Genomic DNA, 16,000 nt, shown 5'->3' on the forward strand with positions numbered 1-16,000 from the left:
TTCTATGCAGAAACATGGTCTATCTCTCCTTTTGTTCTGGTTCCTCTTTAAAGTCTTCCAATAAACTTTCATAGTTTTTAACATACCAGTTTATGCATCTTTTGTTATATTTTTCCATAAGTGCTTGATAAATCTTAGTGCTATTATAAACTGTATCATTTAAAAATCTCTAATTTTTGGATGGGCACAGTGGCTCAATGCCTATAATCCCAGTGCTCTGGGAGGTCAAGGCAGAAGAACTGCTTGAGGCTAGGATTTCGAGACCAGCCTGGACAACACAGCAGAAATTCGAGAAAATTTGCTGCACATAGTGGCACACACCTGTAGCCTTAGTCACATGGGAGGCTAAGGCAAGAGGATTGCTTAAGCCCAGGAGTTTGAGGCAATAGTGAGCTATGATTGTGCCACTGCACTTTTAGTCTGCATGATCAAAGCAAGAGTCATCTCTAAAAAAATTTTGTTTTTAAAATTAAAAAAAGCTAATTTTTGAACTATTTGTTGCTGGTATGTATTCAATCCACAAATATTCAATGTTTTCTTTCTTCCTTTCCAATTCTTATACATTCCATTTCTTCTTGTTACCACTTTGAGCTGATTTCCAAGAATGTTGGATAGAAGCAGGCTCTTTTTTGAAATGCTTCACCATTTGATATGATCATACTATAGGAGTTTACAGATCACCTAAATAAGATTTTATAAGTTCCTTGCAATTCTCAGTTTTATAAGAATTTTTAAAATCATGAATATTAAATCTTATCAGATACTTTGTCCATATTGAAATGATCATGTTTTTGCCACATTAAGCTGTTAATGTGGTAAGTTACACCAAGGTTTTTTTTTTTTTTTTTTAATTTTACTTTAAGTTCTGAGGTACAGGTGCAGAACATGCAGGTTTATTACATAAGTATACACATGCCATGGTGGTTGGCTGCATCCAACACCCCATCATCTACCTTAGGTATTTCTCCTAATGCTATCCCTCCTCTAGCCTCCCACCCTCGAACAGTCCCTGGTGTGTAATGTTCCCCTCCCTGTGTCCATACATTCTCACTGTTCAACTCCCATTTATGAGTGAGAACATGCAGTGTTTGGTTTTCTGTTCTTGAGTTAATTTGCTGAGAATAATGGTTTCCAGCTTCATCCATGTCCCTCCAAAGGACATGAACTCTTCCTTTTTTATGGCTGCTTAGTGCTCCATGATGTATATGTGACACATTTTCTTTATCCAATCTATCATTGGTGGGCATTTGGGTTGGTTCCAGGTCTTTGCTATTGTGAACAGTGCTGCAGTAAACTTACGTGTGCATGTGTCTTTATAATAGAACGATTTATAACTATTTGGGTATATATTCAGTAATGGCACTGCTGTGTCAAATGGGATTTCTAGTTCTAGATCCTTGGGGAGTTGTCACACTGTCTTCCACAATGGTTGAACTAATTTACACACCCACCAACATACACTAAGGGTTTTTAAATGTTAAACCAATCTTGATTTCTTGGCACCAACCAAACTTCCTCATGGTGTATCATCAGGCATTTTTTGTTGTTGTTGCTAAACTTTATTGGATAATATTTTACTGAGGATTTCTCTACGTTTGCAAGTAAAATTGGCATATAATGTTTCTTCCTCATACTGTATTCAGGTTTTAATATCAAGGTAATGCTAGCCTCATAAAATGAGTTTTGAAGTATACCCACTTTTTGTGTTCTGTTTTCATCTATGTATGTTTGACACGTACCACAATTGAAGTCATCTGAGTCTGTAATTATATTTGAAGGAAAGTTTTCAAATCACTCATACAAATTCCTTTAATAGCTTCCAGTTTTCAATGTTTGTCTGCTTCGGTAAAGAGTAAGTTTTTAAAAGTTTTTTACATTTTACCTAAATTTTCAAACTTCAAAATAGGAATAACGTTAATATGCATTAATTTGCTTTTTTAAATAGCTTTTAACATGCACAATTCAATAGCTTTTAATATGTTCACATGTATGTGCACCACAATTAATTTTGGAACATTTTTACACTTCAAGAAGAGATTCTGTTTCCATTATGATCCCTGATATGGTTTAAATGTGTGTACCAAAAGTTCATGTGTTGGAAATGTGGTCCCAATGCAGAAGTATTGAGAGCTACGACTTTGGAAGGTGTTTGTGTAATGAAGGCTTGTCATCACAAATGGATTAATCCATTCATGGATTAAGGTATAAATGAGTTATCAAGAGAGCGAGTTAGTTATCACAAGAGGAGTCTCTTATAAAGGCCAGTTTCCCTGTCTCTCATAAACCTTCCTCACCATGTGATGGCCTTCACTACCTCAGCTCTCTGCAGAGTTCCCACTAGCAAGAAGGCCCTAACCAGATGTGGTCCTTTGACCCTGGACATCCTACCCTCCAGAACTATAAGAAATAATATTCTTTTCTTTATAAATTATCCAGTCTCAAGTATTCATTTACAGAAACAGAAAACAAACTAAGAAAATTGGTAACAAGAAGTGGGACTAATAACAAATACCTGAAATTGTGGGTGTGGCTTGGGAACTAAGTAATGGACAGAGGTTGAAAAACTTTGGAGAAACAGTCTAGAAAAAGGCTGTGTTGCCATAAACAGCACTAAGGGTGATTCTGGTAAGGGCTCTGAAGAGCAGACTAGAGAAGATTTGAATCTTTTTAATTGCTTAAGTGGTTGTTAACAGAACAGTGGTAGAAATAGGAATAGTAAAGACTATTCTGATGAAGTCTCTTAGGCAAAAATGAGAAATTCTCATTAGAACTGATATAAAAGGCCGGGTGCGGGGGCCCACACCTATAATCCCAGCACTTTGGGAGGCCGAGGCGGGTGGATCACGAGGTCAAGAGATTGAGACCATCCTGGTCAACAAGGTGAAACCCTGTCTCTACTAAAAATACAAAAGTTAGCTGGGCATGGTGGTGTGCGCCTATAGTCCCAGCTATGAGGGAGGCTGAGGCAGGAGAATTGTTTGAACCCAGAAGGCAGAGGTTGTGGTGAGCTGAGATCCTGCCATTGCACTCCAGTCTGGGTAACAAGAGCGAAACTCCGTCTCAAAAAAAAAAAAAAAAAAAAGAACTGGAATAAAAGCTGTATTTGTTATAAAGTAGTAAAGAACTTGGTAGAATTTATGGAAGGCAAAATTTAAGAGTGACAAACTAGGATACCTGGCAAAAGAAATATTAATATCTAAGCAAAGTGTTCAAAATGCTGCATAGGTTGCTTTTGCTTACTTATAGTGAGATTTGGGAACGAAGGGATGAGATTAAAAAACAACTTATAATGAAAAGAGAAGCAAAGCTGAAAGATTTGGAAAAGTCTCAGCCTTGCCATGTAAAGAATGAACCAAGGGTGTGGCCCTAAGACCATATGCTAAGGAATTTAGTACAGATAGAAGGGATCATTAAGACAGTGGAAGAAGACTCCAAAGGCATTTCAGAGATCTTCTAGGTAGCTAATTCCAACACAGGCCCAGCGATCTAAGAGGGCAGAATGATTTCAGGGGACACGCTCTGGGTGCCCTTCAAGAGCTCACTGCTCAGAATTACCTTGGGTCCCCAAATTCTAGCAAGGAGTCTACAACCCCAGCTGTGGCACAAGTGACCGCTGTTGGGACTGTACCCAGTACTCCAGAAGACGTGAGCCATAAGCCTTGGCAGCATTCTTACGGCATTAATTCTGCAGGCTCACAGAAAGCAAAAGCTGTGGAAGCATGGTGGCTTCCATCTTAATTCCAATGGATGTATCAGATGGCCTGGGAGTCTATGCAGAGACTTATCATAGGGGCAAAACCCTGCAGAGGGCCCCTAAGGGGTAATGCCTAATGGAGACATGGGAGCAGGATTGCCACAGGACCTCAGAGCTGCAGAGCTATCAGCTTACAAAGCCAGCCTGGGACAGCTGTAGTGTAGACTGACCCAGCAAAGCCATAAAGTCAGGGATGCCCAAGGCCCTGGGCACCCAGTCCCTGCACCAGTGTGTCCAGAAGGCAGCACATGGAGTCAGAAGATATTATTCTCCGGCTTTAAGGTTTAATGTTTGTTCTGCTGAGTTCAGACTTTTCTGGGACCTGTTACTTCTTCTGGCCTATTCTCCCTTTTAGAATGGGAATGTATACCCCATGTCTGCCCAATCATTGTATGTTGGAAGCAAATAGCTTGTTTTGATTTCACAGGCTCACAGGTAAGACTGGATTTTTGAGTTGATGAGTTAAGGCTTTGGGGCTATTGGGATGGAATTAATGTGTTTTACATGTAAGAAGGATGTGAATTTGGGGACCAAGGGCAGAAAGTTATGGTTTAAATGTGTCTCTAAAAGTTGTGTTGGAAACTTGGTCCCTAATGCAATAGTATTGAGAGGTGGGACTTTTGGGAAGTGACTGGGTCAAGAGGGCTCTGCCCTCACAAATGGATTAATCCATTCATGAATTAATGGGTCAGTAGGTTAACAAGGGAGTGGATTAGTTATAATTAGAGGGGTCTGTTATAAAAGCCAGTTTCTCTATCTCTTGTGAGTAGCCTTCACCAGATAATATCCTGCTCCACCCCAGGACTCTGCAGATAGTCCCCCACTAGCAAGTAGACCCTCAGCAGATGTGTCCACTGGACCCGCGACTTCCCAGCCTGAAGAAATGTCAGAAATTCATTTATTTGCTTTATAAATTACCGAGTCTTGAGCATTCAGTCATATAATAACAACAGAAAACATATTAAGATAGCCCCCTAAAATCTCCGGTCCCAGGCCTAGGCCACCACTAGTATCTTCATGTCTCTATAGACTTCTCTATTTCGGAGTTTGATAGTGAATGGAATCATATCCTGTGCAGTATTTTGTGACTGGCTTGTTTCACTTAGCATATTTTCAAGATTCATGCATCAGTACTTCATTCCTTTTTATGGTTGAATAATATTCTATTGTATGGCCATACAACCTTTTCTTTAGCCATTTTTCCATTGATGGACATTTAGGTTGTCCATCAATGGAAAAAGGGCCTTTTATCTATTAAAAGGTCTACCCATAATAGACCTTTTGTCTATTATGAATGATGCTACTAGAAACATTTGTGTATACCTTTTTGTGTGGAAATTATATTTTATTTCTCTTGGGTATACATACCTAGGAGTAGGATTGCTGGTTCATATGGTAACACTGCTTAACCTCTTGAGGAACTTCCAAACAATTTTACAAAGTGGCCAATTTATATTTCCACCAGCAGTGTATGAAGGTTCTGCTTTCTTCATTTCTAACACTTGTTATGGAACTCTTTAATTCTAGCTATCCTAGTGGGTAAAAAGTGAATACTTCATTGTGGGCTTGATTTAGATTTCTCTGATGACTAATAATGTCCACCATAGTTTCATATGCTTTTTAATTATTTGTATATCTTTTCTTGAGAAATGAGCATTCAGATCATTTCTTTTCTTGAGAAATGACCAATATTTAATTATTTGTCTTTATTAATGAATTTTGGGAGTTCTTTATAAATGGTACAAGCTCTTACCAGATATATGTTTCACAAATATTTTCTTCTATTCTGTGGGTTTTCCTTTCACTTTGAATATATTTTTGATGCAAGCATTTAAAAATTTTTGTAAGGTCAAGTTTGTCTACTTTTTCTTTTGTTACATATGCTTTTAGTGTCACATATAACAATCTTTGCCAAATCCAAGGTCATAAAAATTTACCCCTAAGTTTTCTTCTAAGAGTGTTACAGTTTTAGCTCTTAAATCTGGGGTAAGGGTCTAACTTCATTCTTTTCCAGGTGGCAATCCAGTTATCCTGGCACAATTCGTTGAACAGAATATCCTTTCCCCATTGAATAATCTCAGCACTCATAAAAAATCAGTTGACTTTAGGTGAATGGGTTTATTTCTGAACTCTCAATTGTATCCCATTGATCTGCATGTCTACTTTTGTGCCAATAGCACATTACTTTGATTACTATTGCTTTGTAAATTTTGAAACAGGGAAATGAGAATCATCATACTTTGTTACTCTTTTTCAGGATGATTTTGGCTCCTGTAGGTCCCTTGTGATTCCACAGGAATTTTATTTTATTTTTTTGGGATGAAGTTTCGCTCTTGCTGCCCAGGCTGGAGTGCAATGGTATGATCTTGGCTCACTGCAACCTCCACCACCCAAGTTCAAGTGATTCTCCTGCCTCCAACTTTCAAGTAGCTGGGATTACAGGCGTGCACCACCATGCCCAGCTAATTTTTTGCATTTTTAGTAGAGTCGGGGTTTCACCATGTTGACCAGGATGGTCTCGATCTTTTGACCTCGTGATCCACCCGCCTCGGCCTCCCAAAGTGCTGGGATTACAGGCGTGAGCCACCGTGCCCAGCCCAAGAAATCATTCGTAATTTTCAAATGGTTCTATGCGTGTACCCAGAAATACAACTTATTTGTATATCAATCATGTATCTGGCAACCTTACAAAACTCATTTGCAAGTCCTAATAGTTTTTTAGTGAATTCCTTAGGAGTCTGTATATATAACATGATGTAATCTGCAAATAGAGATGTTTTTAGTTCTTCCTTTCCAACCTGGATGTCTTTTCTTTTTCTTGTCTAATTTCTATGGCTAGATCCTCCAGAATCATTTTGAATAGCAATGCAAGGACTTGTTCCTGATCATAAGGAGATTAAGTGTCATTGTACAATGTTAGCTGTGGAGTTTTTGTGAATCCCGTATCAGGTTGAGGAAATTTCCTTCTATTCCTAATTTGTTGTGTATTTACACCATGAAAAGATGCTGGATTTTTTCCAAATGCTTTTTCTGTGTCTACTGAGATGATCATGTGATTTTTTGTGTTTCATTACATTTATATGAGGTATTAAATTAATTGCCTTTCAAATATTAAACCACTTTGCATCCCTGAGATAAATCCTACTTGGTCATTGTAATGATCTGAATAATGTCCCCCTCCAAATTTCAAATGTTGAAGACCTAACCATCAGTACTCCAGAATGTGACTATATTTTGAAATGGGTCTTTTAAGATATTACTCAGTTAAAATGAGGCTGTCAGGCTGGACCCTAATCCACTATGATTGTTGCCCTTCTAAGAAGTGATTGGGATACACAGAGACATTATAGATGCATATGCACAGAGAAAAGACCATGTAAGAACACAGCAAGAAAACAGCTATCTACAAGTCAAGAAGAGAAGCCTCAGAAGATATCAAATGTGCTAATATCTTGGAATTCTAGCCTTTGAACAGTGAGCAAATTAATTATTTCTGTTGTTTAACTGACTTGGTGGTATTTTATAGCCCTAGCAAACTAACATTGTCGTGATGTATAATTCTTTATTTTACTAGTTATTTTGATGGAGATTGCACAACCACTATAATGAGAGATTGGTCTATAATTTCTTGTGAAGTCTGTCTGGTTGTGGTATCACTGAAATACTGGTGTCATAGGAGAGGGTTTCCTCCTCTTCTGTTTCTTGGACAGGTTTGGGAAGAATTTGGTAGAATTCAACAGTGAATCCACCTGAGCCTGGACTTCTCTTTGTGGGTGTTTTTTTGTTTTTAAAATTACCAACTTAATCTTCTCACTTCTTATAGGTGTATTCAGATTGTCTATTTCCTCTAGACACAGTTCCTTGTGTAGTTTGTGTCTTTCTAGGAACGTGTTCATTTTTAGGTAAGCTATCTAATTTGTTGGCATGTGTATTAGCCCATTCTTGTGTTGTTACAAAGAAATACCTGAGGCTGAGTACTTTATTAAAAAAATAGGCTTAAATGGCTCAGAGTTTTGCAGGCTGTCCAAGCATGGCACCAGCTTCTGCTCTTGGTGAGGGCCTCATGAAGCTTCCAATTTTGGCAGAAAGTGAAGGGGGAATAAGCATGTCAAATGACAAGAGCAGGACCAAGAGAGAGAAGGGAGTAGTCTCAGACTCTTTTAAACAGCCAGATCTCAGGTGAACTGAGCAAGAACTCATATCTCCAAGGGCGTAGTTGTAAGCCATTCATGAGGGATCCACCCCCATGACCCAAGCACCTCCCACCAGGCCCTACCTCCAACAATGGGGATTACATTTCCACATGAGAGTTGAAGGGGACAAACATCCAAACCACATCAGTATGCAATTGCTCATAGCAGTCCTTTATAATCCTTTTTATTTCTGTTAAAATCAGTTGTAATGTACCTTCTTTCATTTTTGAGTCTAGTAATTTGAATCATCTTTTCTCCCCCTCGGTCAAACTAAATGTTTATTCAGTTTTGTTGATCTTTTTAAAAAATCAGCTTTCTATTTTATTGATTTTCTCTATTGTTTTTCTATTCAATATTTCATTAATTTCCACTCCTATATTTTTTATTTCCTTCCTTCTGCTTATTTCATGTTATTTACTTTTTCTTTCCATTTTCTTCAGTTGGAAGGGTAAGTTATTTGAGATCTTTCTTCTTCCTAATAGGAACATATATCTATAAATCTCCCTCTAAGCAATGCTTTAGCTGTATCCCATAAGCTTTGGCATGTTGTGTCTTGATTATCATCTCAGAATATTTTCTGATTTTCCTTTTAATTTCTTCTTTATTATTTACACATCACCATTACAATTGCACATTATTTCTATTAGTGAAAATTTTTCTAATGTAGGATTTTAATTTCATTAATAATTTTTCATTACAAGTTTGAGTATTTCATTGTATGTACCACATTTTGTTTATCCAGTCATTTATTGATGGGCACTTTAGTTGCTTTCACCTTTTAGCTATTGTGCATAATGCTGACATGAAGATGGTTGTACAAATACTTGCTTGAAACTCTGCTTTCAAGTCTTTTGAATATATACTCTTTCCTGAATCATTCAGTAATTCTACTTTTAAGGTTTGGAGGAACCACAATACTGTTTATCTTTTCTTTCTTTTTTGAGATAGGATGTAGCTCTGTCATTCAGGCTAAAGTGCAGTGGCATGACTATAGCTCACTGTAGCCTTGAAATTCTGGGATCAAGTGAGCATCCATGACTATAGGCTTTTGCCACCACATGTGGATAATTTCTTTTTTCATTTTCTTATAGAGATGGGGTCTTGCTATGTTATTCAGGCTGGTCTCAAACTCCTGACCTCAAGCAGTCCTCCTGCCTCAGCCTCCCAAAGTGCTGAGCCTGGCATCAAGTAATCTTCCTGCCTCAGCTTCTCAAAGTGCTGAGATTACAGGTGTGAGTCACCACACCTGGCCCTACATACTATTTTTCACAGTGGCCACACCATTTCACAGTCCACCAAAAGTACACAAGGGTTTCGATTTCTCCATGTCTTACCAACACTTATTATGAATGGTTTTTTTAAATAGTAGCTATCATAATGGGTATGGAGTGGTGTTGCATTTCCCTAATGTTTAGTGAAGCTGAACATCTTTTCCTGTGCTTGTTAGTCGTACATTTTCTTTGGAGAAATACCTAATCAAGTTATTTGCCCATTATTTTAATTGGGCTTTTTTGTTATTTTGTAGTTATTTATATATTCTGGTTATTAGCACTTTATCAAATATATAATTCGCAAATATTTCCTACCACCCTGTGGGTTGTCTCTTCACTCTGTTAGTGTCTTTTGATAGGCAGAAGTTTCTAATTTTAATGTAGACCAATAGATATATGGTCTACATATATTTTCTTTAGCTGCAAATGCTTTTGGTGTAATATGAAAGAAATTATTGTCAAATAATTTCTTTTCCCTGTTTTCCTTTAGTTTATAGAGTTAGCTCTTATTTTGGGTCTTTAATCCATTCTGAGTTTATTTTTGTAGACAGTATAAGGCAAGAATCCAACTTCATTCTTTTTCATGTGGATATCCAGTTGCCCTAACAAGATTTGTTGACGAGACTGTCTTTTCTCCATTACATAGTCTTGGCTTCTTTGTCAAAACCATTTGACCATAAATGTAAAATTTTATTTGTGGGCTATTCCATTCCATTTGTTTGTCTTTATTCCAGTACCACACTGTTTTGATTACTCTAGATTTGTAGTAAGTTCTGAAATCAGAAAGTATGAGACTTCCAACTTTGTTCTTTTTTTATTTTTATTTTTTATAGAGACAGGGTTTCTCCAAGTTGGTCAGGCTGGTCCCGAACTCTTGACCTCAGGTGATCCGTCCACCTTGGCCTCCCAAAGTGCTGGGATTATAGACATGAGCCACTGTGCCTGGCCCCAACTTTGTTCTTTTTATTCAAGATTGTTTGGGCTATTTGGATCTCTTGATATTTCAGATGAATTTTAGGATGGGTTTATCTATTTCTGAAAAAATATCACTGGGATGTTGGTAGGGAATGTACTGAATCTCTAAGTTACTTTAGGTAGATTTGACATACTAACACTATTATGCCTTCCAGTCTATGAACAAGAAATGTCCTTCCATTTACTCGTGTATTCTTTCCTTTCTTTTGTGTTTTGTAGTTTTCAGTATACAAATATTTGGCCTCGTTGGTTAAGTTTATTCCTAAGTACTTTATGCTTTTTCATGCTATTGTAAATGCAATCTTTTTCTTAATTTCCTTTTTGGAGATTCATTGTTAGAAATGCAACTAATTTGTGTGTATTGATTTTCTATCCTGCAACTTTGCAGAATTCATTTTTTAGTTGTGTGTGTGCTTTTTACAGTTTTCTACATATAAGATCACGTCAGAGAGAATTTTACTTCTTCCTTTCCTATTTGGGCGCCTTGTATTTATTTATTTATTTTGAGAAAGAGTCTCAGTTGTTGCCCAGGCTGGAGTACAATGGCACTATCTCCACTCACTGCAACCTCCACCTCCCAGGTTCAAGTGATTCTCCTGCCTCACGCTCCCAAGTAGCTGGAATTACAGGCACACACCACCATGCCTGGCTAATTTTTTTGTATTTTTACTAGAAATGTGGTTTTGCCATGTTGGCCAGGCTGGTCTTAAACTCCTGACCTCAAGTGATCTGCCTGCCTCATCCTCTCAAAGTGCTAGGATTAAAGGCATGAACCACTGTGCCTGGCTGTATGCCTTTTATTTCTTTTTCTTGCCCAACTGTCCTGGTTAGGACTGCTACTACTATGCTGAAGAGAAGTGGTAAAAGCAGGCATCCTTCTTTTGTTCTTGGATTTTAACAGAAATGCTTTCAGTCTTTCACCATTGGAGAAAATTTTATAAACATATTTAAATATGCCTCATTTGTGTGTATATATACATATGTGTATATATTTATGTGTATTCATATATATGTATATATACACATAGATAAATGAAATGTATATGTGCAAATATATAGTATTTGTTTAATAAAATTAGGGTTAAGTTTTTTGCCATTATATATAAGGGTGCTACAAACATTCATATAGTAGTGTTTATATAAACATATACTTTCTTTTCTCTTTCTAAATACTTAGACATGGAAGAGCTGGATGATATAGTAGGTATATGTTAACATTTAATAAGTCGACAAATAATTATTTTCTATTTTCCATGTCTACCAGCTGTGTGAGAATTTTAGTTCCTCCACATACTTGTCAATACTTGATATGATCAGTCTTTTAATTTTAGCGATTCTAATAGGTACTTAGCAGTATTTTATGGTTTCAATTAATACTGATAGTTTTTTCATGTGCTTTCATGCTATCTGTATATCTACTGTGGTAAAGTGTTAGCTCAAACATTTCGCTATTTTTTTTAATTGGGTTGTTTTAATTTTGTTTTGAAGACTGTTTATACATTTTAGTTATAAGTACTTTATCAAAATATGCTTTGTAAATTATTTTCCTCAGGATGTCACATTTTTTTGCATTCTGTTATCAATGTCTTTCAAAGAGAAAAAGTTTTCATTTTGATGAAGTTCAATTTATGAATTTTATACTTCATGGACTCTGCTTTTAATGTCCCATCTAAACAAATGCTGAACCCGTTGAAAGTTATATGTTATATTCTTTTCTGTATATATGTTATCTTTTGATTAAAACTTTAAAAGAGTCAATTCTTATAAATCTTCTAATGAGGCAAAATAACTGACTTCATTACAAATAATTTTATATTTTCAAGAGTATATTCCTGAAAACAATGAAATAGTTTTAATGTATATAATTAATACCATAAGCAACTAGTTCTTAAGGTCATGAATAGACTTTTCTCATTCCATTCTAATATTATTCTTATCAGTAACTAGTTATAGGAGACAGTTGTCAATATTATGTTTTGTGGAATAATATGTGGTAAAAACAGTATTTCAAAATTACAAATAAATGATTATCTGAAAGCAGCATTTCAAAATTACAAATAAATGATTATCTGAAAGCAGCATATTTTCTATCTTTACATTTCAGTTGAGTTTTTCATAGTGCTGAGTTTATTTTCAAATAAACTCCGAATTCTGAGAATATTACCTGTATTGTCTTTATATTGGGATTTGTTTTTTCTACAGTTTTCAATTCAGGTGGAATAAGCATGGTTTTGGACACAACCATTCTGCTTTGATTTGCACTGGCATATCCTTTCATTGAAGTTCCTTTCATTGTAGCAAAAAAGGTAGTAGACTTATTTGTTTGTGTGGCATTGTTCCTATATAAGGAAAATAAAATATAATGCAAAGGATTCAAGACTGAAAAGAAAAATCAACCAACAATAAAAAAGTAGGCTTTCATTTAGAAACATGTGAACAATCTAAACATATAACAAGAAATAATGATAGCTACTTGAGATCTCATTATGTATAAACATAGTTTCAAAGAGTTTGCATATATTACATCACTTTCTCCTCACAACTGCAAGAGGTTGCTATTAATATTATTTTACATAAAATCACAAAGACTTTAAGGGGAAGCATTTCTACAATGGTGGAGATTTGAACCCAGGTAGTCAGATCCTAAGTCCATGCTGACTCCTCTGGGTCTTAGTTTCTTTGTCTGCAAAATGAGGATAATAATCGTATCTAACTCATAGGTTATTATGAGGATTAAATAATTAATTTTTGTATGATAGGAAGTCCCTAGCACATAATAAGCACAAATGAGTGAGTAGAGCAGTTACACAGGCAGATTTAAACATGATTAACAAAGCCTGAGAAAGAATAGCATGTTCCTTTCTGAACTATATACTTTTTTTTTTTTTAAAGACAGAGTCTCACTTTGTAGCCCAGGCTGAAGTGCAATGGCATGATCTCGGCTCACTGGAACCTCCGCCTCCCAGTTCAAGTGATTCTTCTTCTGCCTCAACCTCTTGAGTAGCTGGGACTATAGGCACGCCCCCCTACACCCAGCTAATTTTTGTATTTTTAGTAGAGACAGGGTTTCACCATATTGGCCAGGCTGGTCTCGAACTCCTGACCTTGTGATCCACCCGCCTTGGCCTCCCAAAGTGCTGGGATTACAAGCGTGAGCCACTGTGCCTAGCCTATACTACTTTTTAATAAGAAAAGTTATAATCAAAATATTTATATCCATGAAACAAATATTTTTTCACTTTTGCATTTATTCTGTAAATTCCTTAAGACAAGGACTTATCATTTTATTCCTTCTAGTACTCTGTAATGTGGATTCCTATAAAATGGGGATGATCTTCCCTGAGATTATAAAAAGGTAAATATGCTTCCAAAGAAAACATTTTAAATAATATATTTACTTTTTAAATCATAAAAAGACAAGAATAAAATATTTTTAAATAATGATCAATCCAGTTTTCATATTTTATTTTTCTTCTTAGCATTTACCATTACCTGATATTTTGATATTGTCCACCCCTCTACAGAAAGTAAGCACGTTTAGGGCAGGAACTTCATCTTGTTCACTACTGTATCCCTAGCACCTAGCACAGTGCCTAGTATACCATGGGCACTTAATATTTTTAAAATATATGATTAAATGAATTCTATTTGTGCACTATTTCAAATTTACATTATTTAAAAATATCCTACCCTAGTCTCCTTCTGTCTCTAAGGACTTAACCTCCAACATTTCTAAAAAAATAAATAAATAAAGTATCAATCATGTAAAAACTCCTTCAAATACAAATTTTTTTTTTTTTTCAAATTTATCTCTTTTTTTCTTTTTCAGTAAAAGAGTTGCCATTCTTATCTAAGACTGATCTTTTATGTAAACTCTGAAACCTGTCACTGCTGTTTCAGGAACTCTTAACCATCCATAATTCCAGGTTTCCTATGTTGTATTTTTCTGTCTTTTCCCTGTGAGCATAAAGTTATGTCCCAATCATCTTCTCAACTTAAAAATGCTTCCTTTATGTCTTCCTCTACCGATTACTATATGTTCCCTTCCTTTCACGGTCCAACTTCTTAAAATGTTAGTCAATAATACTGCCTACTACATGACTCCTCTTTTTGCTCTGTAACTACTATCTAGCTCTACTCTTTCTTCTACTACATAAAGACCACTTTCATTCTAGTCCTTCAAATTGTTGACTCCAAAGGACTTGTTTCAGTACTTATCTTTGTAACATCTGACAGCTGACCATTCCCCCTTCTTAAAATTGACTCTTCAGATTCGTTTCTCTCATACCACAGACTATTCTTCAACCTCCTTGAGACCTCTAATCACCTGACCTTTCCATTTTCTACCAAATAATCAGAACATTTTAGATTTCTCTTTTCTCTATTAATCTTGAATCCACATTTATTAATTGAATCACTTTTTTTTTTCTTTTGAGATGAAGTTTCACTCTTGTAGCCCAGGCTGAAGTACAATGGTGTGTTCTTGGTGCACTGCAACCTGTGCCTCCCCAGTTCAAGTGATTCTCCTGCCTCAGCCTCCTGAGTAGCTGGGATTGCAGGTGTGCACCACCAAGTCCAGCTGATTTCTGTAATTTTAGTAGAGATGGGGTTTCACCATGTTGGCCAGGATGGTCTCGATCTCTTAACCTAGTAGTCCACCCTCCTCAGCCTCCCAAAGTGCTGGGATTACAGGCGTGAGCCACCGCACCCAGCCTCGGTTGAATCACTCTTTTGCCATTACCTTCATCTCTCTCATTCTTTTCCTCGTCAACATTTTGTCCTACTATCCTTACAGAATCCAGTCCTCTCATTCCTTTTTCCTTTGAGCTCCCCTTTTACAGATTATGTTTAGGCTCAAATCTTAGTTATCTGATTTCTTACCACATACACCATCCTGAATAAATTCCATGGTTTCAATGACCACATGTACTCTACTTTCTTAAAGCAGTTTACCTTTCTCTTCTACGATCCTCTGAAGATTTCATATCCTACATCACTGGCTCTGTCTCTAATTGTTACTTCTGGAGTAATTTTTGAGTATTTCAATAACCATGAAGGTAATCCTTTGAATACCCTTGTCTCTTGGCTCCTTGAAATCTTCTCACATAAATGGTTTTAACTGCCTTGCTACTTCAGACATTTACTGCCATGGTCATAACGTGGCTTCTGTCTTTAGCAAGGTCAACCAGCACTTCCTATTTTTCCAGCTTACATACTTGCTCAAACTCCAGCTTCAACAATCCTTCAACCCTATTATGACATTCAGGTCCTTGATTCTACCATGTTTTATTCCTGTACCTATCTCTCTCATGCCATCTCTTCCCTTTTGAGGTTAAGGTTAGTTACTTTAATTGATAGTTAATTATCATTCTTCACTTATATTCTCACCATACCCTTCCCTCCATTTCAGCATATTTGCTGGCAAAACCAAAATCATGGTTATTTCCAATTATCCTCTTTGAGCCTATACCTGTATATCAACCATGTTTATAGTGTCTGTAAATTTGATGCTGTAAATCTGATTTACATGCACAGCTCAAACACGTGCCCTATTCTGGACAACCTGATGCTATGCCTATTTACCTTGCCTTGGCCTCTAGACTCTCTTCTTGGCCCCCATCCCCTTTCCTAAGAGGAGTCTTCCTCCCAGGCATGTACTTGTCAAATGCAAACCAACCAATCCAGAACCTACACCCCCAACCATCTCCATTATGGGGCTTTCACACTCTGTACCACTGTACCTGTCCTAATCACCCCATGGCCAAATGTCAGACCAAGAGGGGCAGCTCCTATGCCCCAGAACCCAC

General features: G+C 36.6%; 1 protein-coding gene across 8 annotated transcripts in view; it reads right to left on the reverse strand.

Annotated features, from left to right (window-relative positions):
- DNAI4 (dynein axonemal intermediate chain 4) overlaps positions 1-16,000 on the reverse strand; it is a 90,993-nt gene that overhangs the window by 64,525 nt on the left and 10,468 nt on the right. For 4 of the 8 annotated variants that reach the window (XM_078332181.1, XM_078332180.1, XM_078332186.1 and 1 more), the window contains one exon: positions 12,358-12,532. The exons of 3 other annotated variants lie outside the window; for them this stretch is intronic. In XM_078332181.1, coding sequence (XP_078188307.1) covers positions 12,358-12,532 — 175 coding nt within the window. Of the gene's footprint in view, positions 1-12,357; positions 12,533-16,000 lie in introns of those variants that run through there. One more of the 8 variants, XM_078332183.1, reaches the window with a different exon arrangement.

The sequence above is a fragment of the Callithrix jacchus genome, chromosome 7 (genome assembly GCF_049354715.1).
Source record: "Callithrix jacchus isolate 240 chromosome 7, calJac240_pri, whole genome shotgun sequence".
NCBI lineage: Eukaryota > Metazoa > Chordata > Mammalia > Primates > Cebidae > Callithrix > Callithrix jacchus.